This window comes from Culex pipiens, chromosome 3 (genome assembly GCF_016801865.2).
Source record: "Culex pipiens pallens isolate TS chromosome 3, TS_CPP_V2, whole genome shotgun sequence".
NCBI classification, from domain to species: domain Eukaryota; kingdom Metazoa; phylum Arthropoda; class Insecta; order Diptera; family Culicidae; genus Culex; species Culex pipiens.
Genome location: NC_068939.1, coordinates 10,004,239 through 10,020,981, shown reverse-complemented (window position 1 = coordinate 10,020,981; position 16,743 = coordinate 10,004,239). Strand labels below are relative to the sequence as shown.

At 45.8% G+C, this 16,743-nt stretch overlaps 1 protein-coding gene across 4 annotated transcripts in view; it reads right to left on the bottom strand.

Annotated features, from left to right (window-relative positions):
* Positions 1–16,743, bottom strand: part of LOC120428980 (uncharacterized) — an 18,763-nt gene extending 2,020 nt beyond the window's left edge. The window contains exons 1-2 of one of the 4 annotated variants that reach the window (XM_052709597.1): positions 16,294–16,743; positions 15,328–16,233 (exon numbers count right to left, since the gene is read on the bottom strand). In XM_052709597.1, coding sequence (XP_052565557.1) covers positions 15,328–16,233; positions 16,294–16,557 — 1,170 coding nt within the window. In that variant the 5' untranslated portion in view covers positions 16,558–16,743. Of the gene's footprint in view, positions 1–11,460; positions 12,928–15,327 lie in introns of those variants that run through there. The other 3 variants (XM_039594118.2, XM_039594116.2, XM_039594114.2) reach the window with 3 other exon arrangements.

The window sequence follows — 16,743 nt, the reverse complement described above, 5'->3', positions numbered from 1 at the left end:
GAACGCTTCCGGAAGCGGCGATGGTGCGCAAACGAATCCCCCAGGCTCCAGTTCAAGTCTAGCCGGGTTACCCCCGATTCAACGGCTGATTGGACGCGAAAACTGGTCGACCTGGAAGTTCGCAGTCCAGATGTACCTGGAACACGAAGAACTGTGGGAAATCGTGCAGCCAACCCCGAACGCAGACGGAACGTTGCCTGAGGTGAACGCCAAGCTGGACCGGAAAACGCGAGCGAAGATCGCGATGTTGGTGGATCCGGAGAATTTCGTCCACATCCAGGAGGCGAAAACGGCGCGCGAGGCATGGATGAAGCTGGAAGAGACGTTCGGAGATCTCGGACCGGAGCGGAAGATTGGCCTGCTGTGCAAGCTCATCAAAACGAAGCTTGTGAACTGCAGCTCGATGGCCGACTACGTCAACCGGATCGTGACGACGTCGATGCAGCTGCGAGGGATCGGATTCAACGTCGACGAGGAGTGGGTTGGAGCTCTACTTCTCGCCGGTTTGCCGCCGGAGTACAAGCCCATGGTGATGGCGATCTCAAATTCCGGATTGCCGATCAACGGGGACGTGATCAAGACTCGACTGCTGCAAGAGGTCGAGGAACCGCCAGTCACGGTAGCCCTAGCAACGAAGGACAAGCGGTATCCCACCAAGCAAGCAGTAGGTCAGTCGAAAGGACCGAAGTGTCGGTCTTGCCACAAGTTCGGGCACATTGCCAAGGACTGCCAGAGCAAGAATCGACTAGGAGGAAAAGGACAGAGCGCCCTCAGCACCGTTCTGTCCACGATTGGCGCAGCTGAAGAAGACGAGTGGTATTTCGACTCTGGAGCGACCTCGCATCTGACGAAGGATAGAGGTCTGCTGGAGAATCTGCAAGACGGTAGCGGGAACGGTGACGGCAGCCAACAACGGTGTCATGAAGGTGGTAGCCACAGGGGACGCGAAGCTGAAAGCAAGCTGTTGCCCTGGTAGCCCAGCCCTCGATGTCCGCAGCGTGCAGTTGATTCCGGAGTTGACCACGAACCTGCTTTCCGTAAGTCAAATTGTGGAGAAAGGAAACAAGGTGATCTTCGACAAGCGTGGCTGCCAAGTAGTGAACCCGGAAGGAGATGTGTTCGCAACCGGAACCAGGGTGAACAATCTTTTCCGATTCGACGCTGAGAAGCAATCCCGAGCGATGGCGTGTCGAGAATCTGGACAAGTGGAGCTGTGGCACAAACGGATGGGTCATCTGAACGTGAACGGACTGAAGCAGCTCAAGAATGGTTTGGTAACCGGCATCAAGTTCAGCGACGACGGCATCGGCGATTGCAAGGTATGTGCCCTCGGGAAGCAGACGAGACTACCGTTCGGGAAGGCCGGGTCTCGAGCTGAAGAGCTGTTGGAATTGGTCCATTCCGACATCTGCGGACCCATGGAGGAGACGTCGATGGGAGGCAAGCGATACTACATCACCTTCATCGATGACAAGTCGCGGCGCATCCACTTCTACCTCCTGAAGACCAAGTCAGCAGAAGAAGTCCTGGCCGTGTTCCGGGAATACCACTGTCTGGTCGAGAGGCAAACTGGACGCAAACTGAAGACAATCCGGACGGACAACGGTAAGGAGTATATTAACCGCATGTTCCAGGATTATCTGAAGACGAATGGGATTCGGCACCAAACGACGGTTGACTACAACAACACGCGGAAGTGACAGCAGCACGAAAACTCGCTGCAAAAGTTTCGTTATTTCCTGCATCCGGCGAAGTTTTTTCGGGCCGAAAAGTGTTCCCCCAAAAGCATTGGAACCGGTTCTCGTCGGATAAAGTGTTTGTGGCCGTCTGTACCGCGGAAAATCGGACTTTTCGCGATTTTTTCACCGCGTTTGGCAAGCGGTTCTATGTGCTAGTGTGTGTGTTTTCTCGAAACGTCAGCGTCGTGTCAGTGTCGTAGTGTGCTGTATCACAGTGAAACATGGATGTGGGTGATGACGACATCAAATGCAACATCTGCCACCGCAACTCCTCCCCGTCGAAGGGTAGAGCGAAGAAGGCAAAGAAGGCGAAGAAGACGGACTGGATTGCATGCGATGCGTGTGATACCTGGTTCCACCCCGTCTGCGTCCGGATCAACAAGGAACAAATGGAAAAGGTCGACGATTTACATTTCCTCTGTGAAAAGTGCTGCGTCCGCGGATGCCTCTTTCCGAAAGTGACCCCTACTCCAACCGTTGGTGGTGATCTGGACGCGCTTACAAAAACCATCCAGGAGTTGTCTTCACAGATCGCCAAGCTGCAAGCAGAGCTAGAAGCCGTAAAAGTCTCCAATAAGAAACAACTGGACAGGTTCCGGAACCAGCTTCACAGCGAGGACCGAGTCGAGACTCAACGTGCCGCCCAAGATCGCCTCGTCAACAACATTGGCGAGAAACTCGATATCATCGAAAAAGGAGCAAAACTGGCCAGTACCTGCTCCCAGTCGGTGAACTCATTCCGGCTCGCTGTCAACAAAATACCGTTCAAGGAAGGCGAATGTGTCCGTTCGCTTGTGGAGAACGTCCTTGCTCTTCTCGACAGCCAGAATGAGTCGAAACACGTCACCAGCTGCTTCCGGTTACCGGTGAAGCCTTCAAAGTGGACGGATCGAACCATCTCGCCGACGATTGTGGTCGTCTTTGACAACGTTGAGGCGAGACAGGCAGTTCTCCGAAGGTATTTCAACATGCACCACGAAGCTAAGCTATGCAACCTCAGAGGCGGCCCTGAACTCGATTACCGGTTTACTTTGAACGAGATGTTATCGGTGAATACCTTCAGGCTGCGTAACTTCGCTCTACGGCTGAAGCAGAACAAGGCGGTGAAATCGGTGTTCATCCGGAACGATCGGGTCTCGGTGCTACTTCCAGGCCAGAAGCGGTACATCCCCATCGAGACAGCTGATCAACTCTGCGAGCTTACGAATGTGTTAAACGTTGGAGATTCGTCGTCTGTCTTCTTCGACTGCACGGCGAACGTCTCCACATCCTCGCACTGCTAGCTGCACACTGTCGCTGACGTTTCCTCATGTAAGCATGCCAAACAACTACACACACTTCCGCGTCGGGCATTTAAATGTCCGAGGCCTAGAACACCATATCGATGGTGTCAAGATCGAGCTAGACAAAACTCAGTACCACGTTTTCGCGGTGACTGAAACGAAAATGAAGACTTCCTCCCCGGTGGGACCAGTTCGAGTTCCTGCCTACAATTTCTTCCGGCACTCTCTCCCCGCCGGACGCGGGCGTGGGTCGAAGGCCTGTGGAGGAGTGGGACTCTATGTACGCCATGGCCTCAAAGCAACAACAGTCATCAAATCTACCCACGACGTCGCATCTCCGATTGCTTCGAGGGTTGAGTATATGGTGGTCCAGATCAAGGTCAACGAGCTGAGTATTGGGGTAGCCGTGCTGTACAACCCGTCGTGTACAAATCCAAACTTCAGCCAGCACTACGAGAAGGTCCTGCTCGACATGCTGGATTTTGGCTTCGACAGGACGTACATAGTCGGAGACTTCAACATCAATGTGGCGGCAGGCTCGCCGTCAGTGAATCTAACCGCCCTCCACCGTATTCACGCTGCCTTCAATCTCACAGTTCTCCACACCGGTCCTACTCGAATCACCGATACATCGTCAACCACGATTGACCTTTTGATTACGGATGGTCCCCAGTACATCAAAAAGGCGAAAGCAACGTCGGTCAGCAATATCTCCGATCACGAAGTCGTTTATCTGGTTGCCGACATTCGGGTACATCGCACGTGTCAACGGACGATTCGTGCACGAAATTTTCGTAACATCGACCAGCTGCAGCTGCAGGCGGACTTCCAGGCCAAGGATCTTCGACGACTTTTTGGGTCGGCGGACATAAACGAGAAGGCTACGGTGTTGAACTCGGAGCTGACCTCCTTGCTGGACGCGCACGCTCCTGAGCGAACCGTTACCATTCGAGACGAACGGACGCCGTGGATCACCCAGCAGATCAAAGAAGCCGTTGAGTTGAGAAATCTGGCTCTCAAGCTCTACGCACGCAACCCGAACAGAACAAGAGGCGACGTCCAGTGGCTTGATTTCGAGCGCAAACGAGACCGCGCGAGCTCTTTGATCTTCGCAGCGAAGAAGCGATATGCAGAGCTCAACTTTTCGCACGATCTCCCGGCAAAGAAACTGTGGTCGAATCTGAAGCGAGATGGTATCCACAACTCAACAAAGCAGTGCTCATCGTCAGCAGATATCAGCGCGGACGAGTTGAACAACTTCTTTTCGGACGGTCACCGTCGACTGGGACCTGCTGCAACCCAACGAAGCGCACCAAGAGCACCTAATCACAGAACAGCGATTGATCACGGTGCAAACGGGTTCAGTTTTCGCCATACCAGCGTGGAGGAAATCTGCAGGAAGATCTTCGAGATCGACACGAACGCAACCGGAACAGATGGTATCCCTATCTCGTTCCTCAAGATGCTGTGCCCGTTCATTCTGCCAGTACTCTGCCATCTGTTCAACGCCATCATCGACTCTCGGACTTTCCCTGCGCTGTGGAAAACGGCGATCGTGACCCCCATCCCGAAAACGTCCAACCCAGCTCTGCCAAAAGACTACCGCCCTATCAGTGTTCTGCCTGCCGTTTCCAAAGTGCTAGAAAAGATCCTGCTCAACCAGATCACCGAACACTTGGATAACCCTAACAACCGCCTACTAGCGCGCAACCAATCCGGCTACAGAAAGGGCTACGGAACAACAACTGCTTTGGCAAAGGTCACCCACGACATCTACGGCAACCTGGACGCGGGTCGCTGCACGGCTATGGTGCTGGTGGATTTTTCGCTGGCCTTCAACTGTGTCGACCATCACCTGCTGGCAGCCAAACTCAACCGAGAATTTCAGTTCTCCGGGCCTGCTTGTGAGTTGGTTTCGTCGTTTCTGCGAGGAAGGAAGCAATCGGTCCGGCACGGCAGTGCGCTATCTGCGGTGCGAGAGGTTACAGATGGTACTCCCCAGGGGTCCTGTCTAAGCGCACTTCTCTTCAGCCTTTATATAAACAGTTTGCCAGCCTCCCTCAAATGTAAGTACCAGCTCTACGCTGACGACTTGCAAATCTACATTTCGGGGGAAATCGCCGAAGTCGACCGACTGATCGCTGCGATCAACGTGGATTTGGCTACCATCGCAAGTTGGGCTTCACGGAACCACCTGTACCCGAATCCGAAAAAAACGCAAGCTATTATTTTTCGCCGAGCTGCTGAAGTTGTGCCCCGGACGAACATCTTGTTCTGTGGGGAAGTGGTGCCGATCACAGACAAAGTCACCAACCTTGGGCTGGAAATGGACAGTTGGATGACCTGGGAGCATCAGGTAAACAGCGTCGTACAAAAATCCTACAACACGCTGAGAACTTTCCGCCGTTTTGCTGGTGTGCTTTCGAGGCCAACACGGCGCAAGCTGGTGCAGGCGGTAGTGGTGCCGTTTTTCACTTACTGTGACATCGTGTACTATCACGGACTGTCGGTAGCGCTCAAGAACCAACTGCACCGGTGCTACAAGTCCGCAGTACGCTTCGTGTACAACCTGCGACGCCGTGACACTACAGCAGATGTACGGCACACCATCCTCGGACACGACTTGCCTGCGAACTACTACTTCCGGACCTGCTGCTTTGTGCGGCGGGGCTATAACAACGACCTGCCGGAGTACATTCTGGATCACCTTGTCCACGGCCAGCAGCAACGAACGCGATCGCTGATTGTCCCGCAGCACACGACGTCAAGTGGGAAAAGTGTGCTAATTGCTGGGATCTCAAGCTGGAACAATCTACCAACAGAAGTTAAGGTCAAACCAACTTTATCAGCATTCAAAAGTTCTTTGAGAAGTCATCTACAAAACTAGATCTAGGTGTTAATTTGTTTCGTTTATTTTGGATCTAAAGTAATCATCACAACGTCCTTCCTTAACCTGATAAAAAGTATTATACTAACAGGCTATCGTTTCCAATAAATTACAAATTACAAATTACAAATTACTATACGCCCGAGCAAAACGGGATGGCCGAGCGAGTCAACAGATCCATCGTCGAGCGCTCCAGGTGCATGCTCTTTGCAGCGAACCTACCGAAGCGGTTCTGGGCAGAGGCAGCATCCACAGCGGTGTACCTGCTGAACCGATCACCGACGAAGGGACACGCGAAGACCCCGGAGGAAGTCTGGTCTGGCAAGAAGCCGGATTTGTCTCACCTGCGCATCTTTGGAACATCGGTCATGGCTCATGTACCGAAACAGAAGCGGCGAAAGTGGGATGCCAAAGCAGAGGAGTGCGTTCTAGTCGGTTACGAGGAGGACACCAAAGATAACCGAATCTTCAACAAGACGACCCGGTCGGTCACGGTCAGCCGGGACGTGAGGTTCATCAGCGAAGGAGAAACGAGTCACGCGGAAGTTGCGGCTACCGAGCAAGGTGCCGTGTACGTAAAGCTGGATTTGCTGGAATCGCCGGCACAACCTGGTACGGACGGTACTAGGACGACGTCAACCGGGCAGCAGCCGGTGCTGTGTCAACCCGGGCCAAGTCGTGAGCCGGACATTCCGTCGGATCAAGAGGATCAGTTCGAGAACACCTCGGATGACGAAACGTCCGGAGAATCGAGCTACGAGACAGTCGAAGAAGATCCAGCCGACGTGACAGTGACGCTTTCTCCGGCGCTCCCTCCACGCACATCTTCAAATCCACCCGTGTCACAGGTGTTGAGGCGAAGTGGTCGGGAGCGCGCGTTACCAGGCAAGTTGAAAGATTTTGATTTGGGCAACAAAGGTGTACCCCGATCCAATGTTTCAGACAACCCCGGCTCTGGTCCTGCGCCGGCAGACGATCGACAAGGCCTGATTGCAGCTGGACGTCCAAGGAAGCGGCTGAACAAAGCGAGCAGCTGTACTGACGATCCATGTACCGTGGGCGAGGCGCTCGGCGGTGGGCAATCTGCGCAGTGGACGGCTGCGATGCAGGAGGAGTACGACTCACTGATGAAGAACGGCACGTGGGACCTGGTGGACCCACCCCCGAACCGGAAGATCGTCGGCTGCAAATGGATTTTCAAAACGAAGCGTGACTCGGAAGGCGCAGTGGTTCGTCACAAGGCCCGATTGGTCGCACAGGGCTTCACGCAGAAGTACGGATACGACTACGACGAAGTATTTGCGCCCGTGGTGCGACAGACGACTTTCCGGACTCTCCTGGCCGTAGCTGCGAAGCGGAACATGGTGGTGAAGCAGTATGACGTCAAGACCGCGTTTCTTAACGGCGATCTTGAGGAGGAGATCTACATGCGCCAACCACCAGCGTTTGTTGCGGACGGCACCGAGCGGAAAGTGTGCAGACTCAAGAAAAGTCTTTACGGCCTCAAGCAAGCAGCCAGGTCGTGGAACAACAAACTGCACACCGTACTCGCCAAACAAGGATTCACTAGGTGCAAGGCAGACCCCTGCCTGTACAAGAAGGTGAAGGCGAACAAGTGCTGCTACGTACTGGTGTACGTCGACGATTTGATCGTGGCCAGCGATGCGAGTGGACTCCATCAAAAGCTGGTAGCTGCACTGGAGAAGAATTTCGAGATCAGTCAACTGGGCGACATCCACTACTATCTCGGAATTGAGGTCGAGCGCGATGACCGAGGTGACTTCTTCATCAACCAAGCGAAGTACATCAACCAGGTCGTCGTGAGCAACGGTCTGGGCGATGCGAAGGTCTCCAAGATGCCCCTGGACCCTGGGTATCTGAAGCAAGAAGCGGAAGGAGAGCCATTGCCGGATAACGTTGAGTACCAGAAGGTGGTCGGACAGCTGCTGTACCTGTCGGTGAACACGAGACCGGACATTTCCGCAGCGATTTCGATACTGAGCAGGAAGACAGCTGCACCGACTCAAACGGACTGGACCGAGCTCAAGCGGATCATCCGGTACCTGAAGGGGACCAGCCACTATCGTCTGCAGGTGAGCAAGACCGATGAACGAGCTGGACTGATCGGATACTCGGATGCAGACTGGGCGGAGAGCACCGCGGACAGGAAGTCGAACAGCGGACAGATATTCCTGTTTAACGGTGGGACGATCAGCTGGAGCTGTCGCAAGCAGACGTGCGTCGCGCTGTCAACGGCGGAAGCAGAGTTCATCGCGTTGGCTGAAGCGACACAAGAAGCTTTGTGGCTGAAGCGATTGCTGGAGGATCTGGACGAGGACGGCGCTGTGACGAGGACAACCAGGGCTGCCTCAAGATGTTGGAGAAGGAGAAGTTCAGCAACCGCACCAAGCACATCGCGACGAAGTACCACTTCATCCGGGACGTGAAGGAGAAGGACGAGGTGAAGTACATCTACTGCCCAACAGAGGAAATGGTAGCAGACATCTTGACGAAGCCACTACCGGGAGTCAGGATGTCCAAGCTGGCAGGAGCGTGCGGATTAGCACCAGCACCTCGAGGAGGAGTGTTGGAGATAACCGAGTAGGCCGGTGCTAACGAAGAAGAAGGACTTCAAGTCAATCAATAAATTAGTTCATTACCCGAATAAACTCCAAACCCTACAGACGTGTTTTATTCCACACTCTTCAATAACCAAGTTGATCGCATAAATGTCCCATATGCATTTTCATCGATTTCAAGTTATTGATGCAGTTTGGTTCAAAATTGTGTGCTCTTTCAAAAGAGCCTATAACATCCAGTACTTTGTTCTAGAAATCAGGAGGAAATCCAGTTTTTTCGCGAAAATTTAACACGTAGCCTTATGTATGGGACAAACTTCAAATGCGTTTTTCTCAGCTTGCTGTTTTTGCATATGGGACATTTATGCGAACATGGGCAGTATAGGACCCATTCAAAAAAAAAAAAAAAAAAACTCTAGAAATTAGACAAATTTAAAGGTAACAAAAAATAAAAAAAAGCTACCAAAGACAAATTATAAAACTTTCAAGAATTAAAAAACAACTTTAACTTAAAAATAAAAATAAATCTAAACATAATAATATCACATAATAATATAATAAAATCAAAGAAGTTAAAAACTTAAAAACAAATCAAATTCGGAGTTTTTTTTAAGGGTCCAATAAACCCAATTTCCAGTTTTTGCTTTTTGGGTGTTTTTGAAACCGCCTTGAGTCAGGGGTATTAAAAAACACCCAAAAAGCAAAAACTGAAAATTTGGTTTATTGGACCCTTAAAAAAAACTCCAGAAATACCTATTATAAAGTACCGTAAGTTAAAAAAAATTAAAACAGTTAAATAAACAAACAATAAAACCGAAATTTAACATTTTGTTCTATTGTTTTGTTTAAATTACTTACGGTACTTTTTAAATATTTATATGAAATATTTTTTTTTATATTTTAGCTTCTGTAAACATATTTTATTTAGATTTTTTTTTACTTTAAAGGCGTTATCCATAAAGAATGTCACGCTCTTGGGGGTTGAACGAAAAATAACGAGGGGACTACCGATGCATAATATTTTCTTGATAAAATTTCAAAATAGAAGTAAAACTTTGTTTTGCTTCCTTTTCATATTTCTTTAATTGTGACTTGAAATAACATACAACTTGAAATAAGTTTTTTTTTATTTATTGAACATGATTTTTGCATCCAATAACCCCTCGGTGATTTCGGTTTGTTTTGGTTTTTTGACGTTTGTCTGCTTTTTACCTGGGCTACAGTTAAAAAGCAGCCCAGTTAAACAACGCCCAGTTACCGAACGACTACTGTATTAAGAGTGTTAAGATCTTATATATTTTGAAAATATTTTCAACTGTTTTCAATTAGTTTTCGTTTTCTTTTGTTAACTCTGAGATTCTAAGAAGAGTGCATAGCAACCAAGAAAGTAGTTGTCTTCTTATTCCAAAGTTGTAGAATTTAGGAACCCAATCTTACAACAATTAGGTTTAAAAAAATAGGCAAACTTTGTTGTTAAGTACTTTTGGGGGTGAATACAAAATAATATCGGTAATTCCCGTAGTTTTGAAGACAATAAAATCTCTCAGCACCGTTAAACAGAAATCTACACATGATTATGGGCAACCCTACCATAAATCAGCCCTTTGAAGATTTTTTTAAACGTTTTTTGATTTGCCTTTAAACTTTGTAGAGGCCTATGACCAAAAAGAAATTCTGCGTCATTTGTTCTTCCATACAAGTTTTCCTACAAATTTGACAGGTGTTCATTAAAAATTGTATCTAAATATTCAGGAATTTAAATCTTGTGACGGATTTTCTGATAAATTTGGTGTCTTCGCTAAAGTTGACGGCACTCTAAAAAGAAATCACCCTTTTTTTAATTACACATTTTAACAGTAAAAAAATCAATTCGAACAAAAAACATTTTTTTAGATTTTTTATAAAATTTTAGAGGATTGTCAAAGAAAACTTTCGAGCAATGATAAAGACTTGGAAACAATCGATATTTGCTGTGAAAATTGACAGAGCTCGTCTCTTGTTTTCGCTACGTGAAGTCACTTACACAGTCATTTGACTCTCCACACGCACAAGCAAGAAAGAGAGTTATTGAGCTCGGCATTCATTCGTGTTAACTTCGTGTGCTTCGACCGACGGTCGCATCCGAATGACAATCAGGACCGGCGCGGCGCTGTCAGTGAACTTTCAGCGATTGGGTCGATGATGATAGCAATGAAATTGTCAGAAATTTATGTCAGTAACCGATTCTCTTTTCAATCCTTGCATGGCTATAAACCAGCAAACGCAGTGTTTCCAACTTTTTGGATTTTTTTTTTGAAAACATTAAAAAACGGCCTTAAAAATTCATTTCATTTTGAATGCAAAACGGGTTTGAAATCAGAATTTTTTATAACGTGCACCGTTTTTGAGGTAATTCCACCTAAAGTTTGATTTTTGTGAAATTTTTGCCATTTTTCGTTTAGGATTATGTTAATTTTAAGTTAATAAAATTTATAATAAATTTATCAGATTAGATTGGACCTCTAGTTGCTGAAATATAGACACAAAAAGAAAAAAAAAATGTTTTGTTGTTATCACTTAAATCGTACTCAAATACCGATATTTTAGCAACAATTGAACCGATTTTCAATGTCAAAAAATTAAAATTTCTGATTTTTCTGATAAAATTTTTAAATTTAAGGTAAACATTTTACAAATACGGATTTTGTAAATTTTATAACTTTCTTGAAGCTATTATTTTTTTTAAAATTTTAGCTACACAATTTAGCAGAATACGATCAGAAAATGTAGTCCCAAGGTAAAAATATTCAATTAGCTAGACATTTGAAGATTCGGCTACCTTGTTCCGAAATATTGCTACTCTAAGCAGATTTATGGATTGCTAATAGTTAGATGAAGAAAATAATAAACTGATTCCTAGATTATATTTCTTATTATAAACGTAGTTAGTTATTTAGAAACTACTAGGTGACTAAATTGCAGTGTCTACTCACCATCTGCAGCAAAAACTGCTCGTTATCGCTACAGTGATCGTTCAGGTCGAGAAAATCGTTGACGGTCCGGATGGGCAGCTCCGGCACCTCGGGGAATGTATCGTCATTTTTGTTAATGTTGCTGCTGCTGGTATTCCAGCTGTTGCTGCCGTGACACTGCACAAAGGTGCTAGCGGGTTGTTGGTGATGCTGCTGCTGCACCGGAACCGGAACTGGAATCTGAACCGGTGGTGGTGGCGGCGGTTGTTGCTCCGTCACCATCGGATGATGGTGGGTTATCATTTGAATGATTGGAGCTGGGGGTGTTGGTGGTGGCGGTGCCGCCGGAAGGGCCTCCACGGGAATCGAGAGCAGAGGAATGATTTTACTGCCGTTGGTGGTGGTGGTGGTGGGGGCAATTGGCGTGGATGTGGTCCCTTGGGATTGCGAGTCAACTTCGTCAAATTTGTTGATAAAAATGGCAATGATCTTGGTGAGTCCATCCAGCTTAGATTCCACCCGGCTTAGGTTCGAGTTGACCAGGTGGACTTCTCGCTGGAGCGATTTTATACGTTCCTCGATGATCTGGTAGCGAACGTCTTGTTCCGAGGCGGAAGTTTGGACTGTTGTCGCCGACGTGGTCGATGGAACATTTGCACCATCCACGGTAATGGAAATGTCCGGTTCCAGCTTGAGGGCAGCGGATCCTTCTTGAAGTTCGTAACTTTTGAAGAACCGTTCGCTGTCTCCTGTCGCGTAATCTTCATCTTCTGCGGTCGTTTGGCCGGCCGAAGTCGACGGGAGGCTTGCGTCTTGGGAATGTTCCGTTTCTGGCTGATCTTTTTCGTGTGTCCGCAGATGTTTAGTCAAACGGTACTGCTCCCGAAACGCTTTGTCGCAGCTGGCACACTTGAATGGCCGTTCGTCGTTGTGAACCTTGAGGTGATAGGACAACGTATTAGACCGGGTAAACAACTTTCCACAAAATTGACACACATAATTCCGATCCGCTTCTTCCGTCCCACCACCAGCGGTTCCCGTGACCACCTCGATACCTCCCGCCCCACTCATCAGCGCATTTATCGTTTCCTGCAGCAGCGGATCATCCTCGCTGATGGCCTCCTTCCTCCGATCTTCCGTGACGCAATGACCCGTGGAATTTTCCATACCGAACTCCCGATGTCCGTAACCGATACCAACGTCCTGCTCCTGCTCCAACTCCAGTGGTTCCGGTTTCACTTGTGCTGTGGCCATCCTCCCACCAAGAAATTTGCTCCGTTGGCGTCGGCCAGGCAAGTCATCTTCGAACTGAGTTGAAATCTCTTGCTTTCTAGAGGGGGAAATTTCACTTATCAGTGCCTCTTATCAACGGGAAACAAGACACGCGGCAAGAGGACGGTCGCGGCTGATAAGAATACACTCGCGATTTTGTTTCGTGTGATGTCAGCGCGAAATTGATTCGAAAAATAACTCGAGGAATCGCGAGAAATGGCAAACCAAAACAAACCAGCCAACGTCAACAAAGTTTGACAGTTCGCGAAAAAAGTCTCTGTTGAGAGAGTGTTTCTGAAGGGGTTGGTTGGAAAATGAATGATTCCATGCCAAAACGCATGCATTTTAAATTTATCTACATAAATTCTTTAAAATTTATGTATTAACAAACTTAAATTCAAGAAATTCAAGACATTAAAAAAAGTAAGAAATTCAACAAATAAAAAAAATAGATTATGCACAAATTACAAAAAATGAAAAATTCAAGGAAAAAAATAAAAAAATCGAAAATTCAAGAAATTTAAAATAAAGAAAAATGACAGTCTAACAAACAGTCAATTTTAATTTTAAAAAAGAATGATAATCATGAAACTTAGTAATTTAAAAAAAACAAGGAATTTAATTGAATACATAAGAAATTCATAAAAAATCAGAAATTCCAGAAATTAAAAAAAAAACACTAAGAATCAACAAAATCAAGAAATTAACAAAAATATAGAAAATTAAGAAGTTTAATAAAATAAATCAAGAATTTTTTTTTTTCAATTGGGTCCTAAAATGAGGTTTAAATTTGTGATATTATTGCTCATAACGATAAAGCTTATTTTTCTGAGTACAATGACTCTTTGAACGACCACAAAGGATTTAAAATGGATTTTTAATTGAATTTTGAAAAATTAACTTCATGGTCCTTCTTGACAGAAAAGGTCCTACTTGACAGCTCGTTCCAAGGGGACCATAGTTTATCAATCGAAAAAATGTTGTCTTGTCAATATTTTTTTTTGCATTAAAATAAAAAAAAGTGATAAGAAATGGTTTTTAATCGTGTTTTTTTTTACCGTTTTACATAGAAATTTACTTAGGGCTTTAGTACCCAATTGGGTCCTAAAATTAAGCATAGATTGCTGATATTATTGTTTACAGCGATAAAGCTTATTTTTCTGAGTACAATGACCCTTTGTACGACCACAACGAGTTTAAAATGGATTTTTAAATTAATTTTGAAAAATTTACCTCGCGGTCCTTCTTGACAGAAAAGGTCCTACTTGACAGCTCTTACCAAGGGAACCATAGTTGATCCATCGAAAAAATGTTGTCTTGCCAATATTTTTTTTTTGCATTAAAATGAAAAAAAGTGATCAGAAATGGTTTTTAATTGTGTTTTTTACCGTTGTACATAAAAATTTACATAGGGCTTTAGTACCCAATTGACGTTGTAGGAATTTATGAAATTCATAAAAATATCCGAATTTCAAGAATTAAAAAAAAAATAAGAAATTAAAAAAAATCAAGCCAATTAAGGGGTTGCATACAGGTATAAAATTTCAATATTTCATAATTTCGAATATTTATTAAATCCTTTAAAATGATGAATTCCAATCAATCTTGAAAGTTTCATAAAGATATGTCATGATTTAAGTGAGTAGAAGACGATTTAAGTTTAAACTATTGCCATGCGCAAAGCGGACTGTCAAACATTGTGAGCGTTTTTCTCGAAACACCGGGTTGATTTACGGGTGCCACGATATCTCGAGATGGGATGCACCAATTTGGCTGAAATTTGGAGTGAAGACTCTCAAGACATATTCCGTGTGCATGACGAAGCCCGATTTTGAAATTTTGTTAAAAAAAAAAATACAAAAATCAAAAGCTGACGAATTTTTAAATGAAAAATCCAAAAAAAAATTATCTTTAATTAAAATAAACTTTTTTTTAATCGGCCTTCGTCATGCACACGGGACCGGTTTTATGAGTCTTCACCAAAATTTCTATCCAATTTGGTCAAAGCAGTGTTGAGATATCGTGGCACCAGTTTTTTGAAACTGCTATTTGATTTTTGTGAAATTTTTGCCATTTTTCGTTTAGGATTATGTTAATTTTAAGTTAATAAAATTTATAATAAATTTATCAGATTAGATTGGACCTCTAGTTGCTGAAATATAGACACAAAAAGAAAAAAAAAATGTTTTGTTGTTATCACTTAAATCGTACTCAAATACCGATATTTTAGCAACAATTGAACCGATTTTCAATGTCAAAAAATTAAAATTTCTGATTTTTCTGATAAAATTTTTAAATTTAAGGTAAACATTTTACAAATACGGATTTTGTAAATTTTATAACTTTCTTGAAGCTATTATTTTTTTTAAAATTTTAGCTACACAATTTAGCAGAATACGATCAGAAAATGTAGTCCCAAGGTAAAAATATTCAATTAGCTAGACATTTGAAGATTCGGCTACCTTGTTCCGAAATATTGCTACTCTAAGCAGATTTATGGATTGCTAATAGTTAGATGAAGAAAATAATAAACTGATTCCTAGATTATATTTCTTATTATAAACGTAGTTAGTTATTTAGAAACTACTAGGTGACTAAATTGCAGTGTCTACTCACCATCTGCAGCAGAAACTGCTCGTTATCGCTGCAGTGATCGTTCAGGTCGAGAAAATCGTTGACGGTCCGGATTGGCAGCTCCGGCACCTCGGGGAATGTATCGTCATTTTTGTTAATGTTGCTGGTGCTGCTGCTGCTAGTATTCCAGCTGTTGCTGCCGTCACACTGCACAAAGGTGTTGGCGGGTGGTTGGTGATGCTGCTGCACCGGAACTGGAACTGGAATTTGAACCGGTGGTTGTTGCTCCGTCACCATCGGATGATGGTGGGTTATCATTTGAATGATTGGAGCTGGGGGTGTTGGTGGCGGCGGTGCCACCGGAAGGGCCTCCACGGGAATCGAGAGCAGAGGAATGATTTTATTGCCGTTGGTGGTGGTGGTGGGGGCAATTGGAGTGGGTGTGGTCCCTTGGGATTGCGAGTCAACTTCGTCAAATTTGTTGATAAAAATGGCAATGATTTTGGTGAGTCCATCCAGTTTGGATTCCACCCGGCTAAGGTTTGAGTTGACCAGGTGGACCTCTCGCTGGAGCGATTTTATACGTTCTTCGATGATCTGGTAGCGAACGTCTTGTTCCGAGGCGGAAGTTTGGACTGTTGTCGCTGACGTGGTCGATGGAACATTTGCGCCATCCACGGTAATGGAAATGTCCGGTTCCAGCTTTAGGGCAGCGGATCCTTCCTGCAGTTCGTAGCTTTTGAAGAACCGTTCACTGTCTCCGGTCGCGTAATCTTCATCTTCTGCGGTCGTTTGGCCGGCCGAAGTCGACGGGAGGCTTGCGTCTTGGGAATGTTCCGTTTCTGGCTGATCTTTTTCGTGTGTCCGCAGGTGTTTGGTCAAACGGTACTGCTCCCGAAACGCTTTGTCGCAGCTGGCACACTTAAATGGCCGTTCGTCGTTGTGAACCTTGAGGTGATAGGACAACGTATTAGACCGGGTAAACAACTTTCCACAAAATTGACACACATAATTCCGATCCGCTTCATCCGTTCCACCACCAGCGGTTCCCGTGACCACCTCGATACCCCCCGCCCCAATCATCAGCGCATTTATCGTCTCCTGAAGCAGCGGATCGTCCTCGCTGATGGCCTCCTTCCGCCGATCTTCCGTGACGCAATGCCCCGTGGAATTTTCCATACCGAACTCCCGATTCCCGTAACCGATACCAACGTTCTGCTCCTGCTCCGGGTCCAACTCCAGTGGTTCCGGTTTCACTTGTGCTGTGGCCATCCTCCCACCAAGAAATTTGCTCCGTTGGCGTCGACAAAGCAAGTCATCTTCGAACTGAGTTAAAATCTCTTGCTTTCTAGAGGGGAAAATTTCACTTATCAGTGTTCTTATCAACGGGAAACAAGACACGCGGCAAGAGGACGGTCGCGGCTGATAAGAATATACACTCGCGTTTTTTGTGATGTC